General features: G+C 35.3%; 1 protein-coding gene across 3 annotated transcripts in view; it reads right to left on the bottom strand.

Annotated features, from left to right (window-relative positions):
- The window catches only part of CACNA2D1 (calcium voltage-gated channel auxiliary subunit alpha2delta 1), a 361729-nt gene continuing 355046 nt past the window's right edge, over positions 790-7472 (bottom strand). For all 3 annotated transcript variants that reach the window (XM_021384456.1, XM_021384457.1, XM_021384458.1), the window contains one exon: positions 790-5307. In XM_021384456.1, coding sequence (XP_021240131.1) covers positions 5191-5307 — 117 coding nt within the window. In that variant the 3' untranslated portion in view covers positions 790-5190. The remainder of the gene's footprint in view (positions 5308-7472) is intronic.

The raw sequence follows: 7472 nt of genomic DNA, 5'->3' as shown, positions 1-7472 counted from the left end.
GATACTTCGCAGCATTAGAATCTGCATTTGATTTCTTGCTCTCTTATCTGACTCCTCAGGGATTCAGTAAATTCAGCTGTAATTTATGACTGCCATTCTCTTTGGGCTTTGACACATACACAGCAAAGGATTACAATCAGACTTCTAAAGTGGTTACCATCTGCCCTGCCCTTCTGATGGAGATTGCCAGTCCCAGCACACTGTCTGAAAAGCAGCGAAGCAACTCCTAAACATCTCAAGCCTGTTTATTAAAGTGCATATATCCACTCGAATTCGTTGTTCAGCTGAGAACTGCAGCAGTACAGAAGCTGATTCATAAATCAAGCAGTGATCTTTGTCAGAGGTGGGGCAACAACTCGGGCTGCCACCATCTGAGTTTAGTCTGCTTCTGAATGTGAATGAACTCTTGGACTTCATCAATGTTTACAAGTTAGTAAATGACAGTCCTTCCAAAAGCAATTGTTTCAGAACAACAGGGTAACTTCAGATGCTTTATAGACTATTATTGTACTGATTGCTTTACAGATTCTCAGTTTTCATTGGTTACTTTATTTTTTTTTTTAAAAAAAAAACCTTTCTGAAATTTTCAAAGCCATAACTAATGCAGAAATGAGGGCTTACTGCTCATTCTCCTTTGATCCCCAGTATGATCTGGGTTAAGTCACAGTCTATGCTTTGGAAAATCTCAGTCTTCTATGTGCAATTTTGTTGCAAAGACCTACTATTAAGCTATGTATGTAGGCTCTGTTACATGTTTTTATTATACAGAGTGAAAAATCAAAGTAGTTGTTGATTTTAAATGATAAATTTTTATTCTGAATATACTGTTTTTGCACAAGAATTAACACAACAGTTCTAGGATTATAAACTTTTTATAACATTATTGTACAAATTTTTACAAAAATTTATTTTTCCAGGCTTGTCAAGTTCCACAAAAGTGTCAAGAGAACACAATAAAAGGGAGAAAGACTTGCTTTGCCTTGTAAGAGCAATCAAGCCTTTTTGCAGAAACGCACACTGAGCATTTCAATAAAAATATCCCAGGAAGCATGATCCAGACATTCCATACAACACAAGAAGAGAAGACAGCTTTGTCAGATCACAATCGCATTTTCATGGCATCTGAACAAGACAGTACTCGTTTAGCCTCAGTGAAATTATTTCTTTAAGATGGTATTTTTCTTTTAAGCCATAAACAGTACAGATCCAAGTAGCTAGGAAGAAGGTGAGGCTAACTTTTCAAAACTCTTGAATTGTTTTCAGACACTTTGTTTTAATCTTTTTACAGTAGTGTACAATGAGTATTAACAATATTAACATTGTGGTATGGAAGAAAAAAAAATCTGGCCTTTTTTAAAGGCTTAGATGTCTGATGAAGCTAGGGTAAAATTTCACCTAAGGAGTTAAGATTTCACCTTCAGTCGACATTCTAAAAACATCAGAGAGCATTGCTGTGCCTTGTAGGCATTAATATGCCTCTTAATAACCAGTGTGCTAGCATCTGAATTTTTAGGACCAGTGAGACTGAGGTTGTGTTTTGAAATTAAGAGTTACTAAGCACACTTTCTGAGCTTACATGTTGATGGGAAAAAAAGTTCTTTATGTCTCTTCAGTGATACCAAAAAACTCTCAACTGCAGCAAGTAACACTTGGGTTGCAAAGGTCACTTAAAAGGGATACTGCCTATTTGAACCCAGTAAGGCCAGTTTTTAAGTTAGTAAAAGGAATATTATAGGAAAAATTACAAATGGCAGCAACACTGTTGGTGTTTTTTTTTTTTTTTTGTCAAGTTAAGCAGTAAAGCCTCAAGCATTAGAAACATGAAAAATATCATACTAAAATCTCAATGATACAGGACCTAAAAATCTTGTCAATCAAACCTGCTATGTCATGTTAAAAACCTGTTACAAATGTGGACCACGGTTAGTGTTTTGGCAGTAATGCTGGTTGTTTAAACAAACAAAAGGGAAAAAAAAGAAAAGAAACCTTTCATGCTAAGTCTTCGGATCACACTTGTACAGTACCACACTGTGAGAACTTTAATGGTGGTTATTTATCAGATGTACAGTAGGCCACATGACTTCAGTGTAAACGAAAATAGTTACAGCAGTTTATCTCTGCCCCTTAGTGCTATTTAAAGGATCTGAGCAAATACCAACATAGTTTATTATCTGACTTCAGAAAAACTTTTTAGAGCGTGTTGTAATTTGAAAATGTCTCAATTTCAAGCCTAGGATCAAGTTTATTTTCTTACAAAGAGAAGTTGACTACTTCACATTATATGAGAGTAAGGATATTCTTCTGCATAAGAATAAGTAGTTATTCATGGAAGATATTTCTAACTGCCTGTTCTTCACATTTTGAGATAGCTATGTTCACATTGCATTTGCTTTCTGGTGTTCTGGTGTTTTGTATTTTATAGATACATCACTTCCGTATTATCAAAATCCTGAGTTTTTGATCAGACAGGTTTAATGGCTGAAAGGCTACGTGTATATAAGGAAATGATTCTTTAAGTCCTAGAGAGAGGCAGAGGAGAGGAACAAAGAGTACTTCCCTCTCTGGATAGCCCAAGAAGGCTAATGTGTCTGCACTGCATGCACTTTTCCCTTCTTTTTATATGTGAGCCCTCTAAGGGAAGTGGAATAAGAGCAAAAGCCCCACTTGGTTTCTGTGGCATTATAGCTTTGTGCTATCTTTCTTCCTTCCTACGGACTCTAATCAAATAGTTATTAATTAATTCAGAATATAGCTCACTCGTGTAACCAAATTATTCTAACATCTCAGTAATGTAACTTTTCCATGAAGGGTTTCTTTTGGGTAGCTAAGTGAAAAATGTATAGCGCTTATTATACTGGCAACCTTTCAAGAAATTAAAATAGCAAGATGCAAAAGTAATGTGTATTTTAACTAATCTTAAAGTAAAAGCAAACAAGCATACTGAGTATTGGCTTAATCCTACAAACCTTGATCCTTCATAAGATTTCATTTGACTGCATTAAGGAAAAATGCAGAATAGAGTTTAAGGATTAGAAAGACTCTATTATTATTGTTGTTGGTTTTTTTTAATAATTAGTGCAGTAAGATAACTGGAAGAAGAGCTGCAAGATTACCTTTACTCATAGCATTAAAATTAGCTCACCTTCCCTGAGGAGGACCTGAAGTCATCCAACGGAGTTGACTGTAATTTTGACCCCATGTCTGTACAAGAGATATTTTTTAAAAGCTAAAATTTATTACTGAACAGAAGGTCAGTTTTTACTGTTTTCACTCATTGTACTTCCAAAAATGAGAAAATACATAGCTGGAGCCAAGGTTCATGAGGAAAACAACAAACCAGCCGTGGGTACAACTACAGTAGATGTCTGATCTTTTAAGCCATGCCAGGGCTTTGAGTAGCTTCTTCATGTTTCATAGGGTATTAATGCATGCCCAATTGTTTCTTTAAGCTTTTGACATGATCAAAATTATATCATTCAATTGCCAGCATACACATACCAATGCTTTGCATTTTCTTATTTTTTAAAGAGCTAGTATATTGTGCCATGTTAATATTTGCATATTGCAGTTGTTAGCAGAATTATACAATATCAGCAGAGCTGCACATTCATTGGTTTAGCTGTCTTGCAATACTGTTTAGTTCTGAAAACTAGAAAAAAGCACAAATCATATTTTGCATCAACACTATGATACACTGTAATATTGTAATTTACTGCACCAATCTGTATCACCAATGAGGTTGTATAAAAACAACTTCTAAAATTATTATTCACAATCAAGTATCAATGTGCATACATACAGATTCAAGGCTCCCCATTTGTTTAGATTTTTCCCAATCTTAGACACCAGGTAATTTTGCTGTTAATTTTGCTATTTTCAATGATAAATAGCAACAGCATAATTTTAATATTCTGGATGAATTTTAAAGCAAACAAAGGGGGAACCTGATATGAACCTTAGTGAACATATACTTTCAAAAATAAATATGTAAAATCTGATTTTTTATATACTTAAAATATCTGTACATGGGTTTTAATGTGAGATCACTATTATGTAAAAAAATCCAACTCAACCTTTTTGTTACGATAGCTAAATTCACCCTATTTTCTCAGCTTTTCATTGCACAGTATATTCAGAGCTCTATTTCATAACATAATTCAATATGATTTGATTGCAATACATTGCAATGTTCAGTTTCTCACACAAAAAAAGAACCACTCAGTTACCTTTGCAATGGACTATACTCTACCATCAAAGAAAACTAACTGAAAAACAGTAACGTAGCATCATCATCATGCAAAATACCCTTGGAAACCAACATTCAAATAGCACATATAATTTTATTTTTATTCACAAGCATTTTTTTTGAATCTTTGAAGGACTTGACTAGCTTTATATGTATATCTGCATTGTGAAAAGGAGGTGAGTAGTAAATAGAAATTAATATTTTTCTGATAGAAGATGACACCAAGATTAAGAGAATTGTTTCTAAGTTACACTCTCAAGCATCTTTATATTTTTAAAAACAGTAGTTTCCTCCTTTCTCTATTCTTTTCTTTAAGCTAACAATTTATGAACCTACCAAAATATTGCCAGCTACCTGTTCCAATTAACTTTGGAAGAATAAACCACTTGCACAGCATTTCAATTGTGCTGAGCTTCTGATGAAGTCTAGCCAATATTTTCATTTCACTCAAATAGTTTGGACAAAACTGATGTTCAAAGCAGCCACTGTGGTGCTAGCAATGTATACTGGGGAGCATACTCTCTTTTTTTTCTTCTTTCTTTCATAAATAAATGTTCATGTAAAAGAATATAAATCTTCAATAAATCCAAAGCTTAATATAAATGAAAATCATATACATAAGCTGTGGTCAGGGGAGCCCTTTTACATGAAGTCATCAAGATTACAACAACGAATGAATGAAAAAAATCTTAGATTCCCCAGTGAAGCGTGTACGGAATTCTGTTTGGGTGGCAAAGATGATGCAGCATTCACATACGTTTAAGGATTGACACTCCAATATGCAGCCACTTTGAGTGCCTTTATGGATCTCACAACGCATGACAACCAGACATGAGCATTGCTGTTCTGCTGCTGTCTGAATAGCTGATCCTTTTTAAAATGAAACTGAGGCTATTGTTTTGGCTGGATCTTGATTAAGTTATGCAGGTTTTGTTTTAGCAAGGTCATAACTGGTAGTGTCTGCTGCCGGATAAGAGCCAAAGCAGGACCAACTGAATTCCTACCATAGACCACAGTGATGGACTCAGACCAGAGGCACCACCGCAGTCGGCTGAATCTTCCTGTTGACAAGGAAAAAAATAAATGAATAACATTAATTACATCTAAATTTCCTGAGAAGTAATCTAAACCTCAGACTTCAGCATTCTGAACTATCCTTGAGACATCATTTTTGGTCTTAAGTACACTATTATATCTAAAAAAAAAACAAACGAACAACAAAATAATTCTAGAAATCTTGTCTGATTTTTGATACAACAAATGACATTACTACATTAACCATAGTCATGGGAAAATTAATCAGTTACAAGGCTTACTGCAGTCATTTATGAACTAGATGGGATGCTTACAAAATCAAATAAGAAATGCTATGGAATATACCTGGGAGCCCTAGAAATCCATATCTGTATTCCATAAAATTACATCCATTTGGAGAATTGGAGCATTGCTTTACCAAAGACGAAAAAAAACATAACTTTTCAAGATAAGAAATCAAATTTCAGACTGGTCAGGCCCATTACTTCAACATGATCCCATATTAAAAAGAATACGCTCTGCAGATGAATATATGATCAAAAAGAAGGAAAATCCTTTATTTGACTCTGATGTTGTATTCAATTCTCAAACAAATTTTCTATTGTTTGTTTTGTAACTTCTGTGCAGTTTGTAAACAAGACAGGATCCAGTTTTAGGGCTTGCTCTGAGCTCTACCACTTTGATGTGCATCCGTGGACCTAAATATTCATTATGCCACAGAACAATCAAAGCTCTTTCCACCTTCCTCTTTACCAGTAACTTCTGTTATTTGGTCTCACACTGCCTGTCATACACAGTACCTTTCATATCAAGCATTTATTTTCTAGTCTGGTTGAAATACATTTTATACTTGTTCTGGAGTCTGTAACATACAAGAAGGTGTAAAACCTCCTGTTTCTCAAGAGGTACATAGAAGCAGTCTATATTTAGCTATCTAAAACTACAGGGAAATGTTTCGGCCATTCCTTCCACTACTTTGTTCACCAAGTTCCAGATTGATAGGTAGCTATAAAGGCTGGAAATATTTTTTCTTCCACTTGTTTTCTTAGCATTCTACACCAATAGCTTAAAAATACACTTTCCCTTTATACTCAACGCAAAGGATTCAGAGTCTCCAAAGAAAAGACAACAGTGTAAGTGGGAAGGGAGTTAGTTCCTCTGGGGAACTGGGGAAGCTTCTTCAACAGGAGGAACATGTCCAGGAAGGACAGACTGCACCTTATTTGTAACACAGCCCAGCTGCTGCCAAAGAAATTGAAAAGGTTGCAGAGGAACATTTTAAACAGAAAGATGAGGAAGTCTAATGAGTATGGAACAACTGCTGCTTAAGACTGACATGCCTCTGAGGCAGGCATAGCTAACATTTAATGTGCCTCAGAAAAGCCAATGGGGAAATAAATAGTACAGTCAGAATAAATAAGGAAGGCTCATTAAAACACTTTCTGTTTACCAGCACATCCTCAAGCAAAACTTTTAAGTGCTACTACAGCACTGCGAGAAGCATAAAATTAAGGTGGAATCATGAAGAAAAGTCATCAATCAACCACTCCAAAATAATAGTAATTAGTTAGACATGTGGTGGAAGGAGAATAACCAGTACAGGAGAGCATTACTGGGCTACCAACTTGGTCAGAAGGGCAGTGTGGGACATTCAGCAGGATGGTGTTAAGGGTAATAGAAAGTATGATGGGACAAAAATATGAAGGGAAAAGTAAGTGTGATGGAATCTCTGGGTTGGGTACATTTTAGAGTCTAATAATAAAAAACTTAATACTAGTATTGCATTGCTGACCACTTCATGAGTGTGTCAAAATCAATCATGGAATTGTATGTGAGATTAGAGAGGCAATATAGAGACAGGATCAATACACTATCAAGAAAAAGATCACATTTTTAGATAAATGATGACTTCTTGGAAGAGTATTTGAATTTTCAGTTGTACATGGGAGCACTTCCAATTCTTCATAGAGTGTTGCGCTCTACGAATGTAGTATAGGTCTAGTAGCTGTGTAGACCACAACGCAGATGGACTTAGCATTACTGTGTGAAAGATCAGGCCAAACAAATCCAACACAAAAGGTTCAAGAAAGGGAACTCTGTCAAAAGTGCAAATCACAGTTTTAAAAAGTCATAAAAAAAGAAACCAGCAAACCCACTTTCAGAAAAAAGGAAGGGAAGGGGAGGGGAGGGG

This window comes from Numida meleagris, chromosome 1, assembly GCF_002078875.1.
Source record: "Numida meleagris isolate 19003 breed g44 Domestic line chromosome 1, NumMel1.0, whole genome shotgun sequence".
NCBI lineage: Eukaryota > Metazoa > Chordata > Aves > Galliformes > Numididae > Numida > Numida meleagris.
This window is presented reverse-complemented; position numbering and strand designations above follow the sequence as displayed.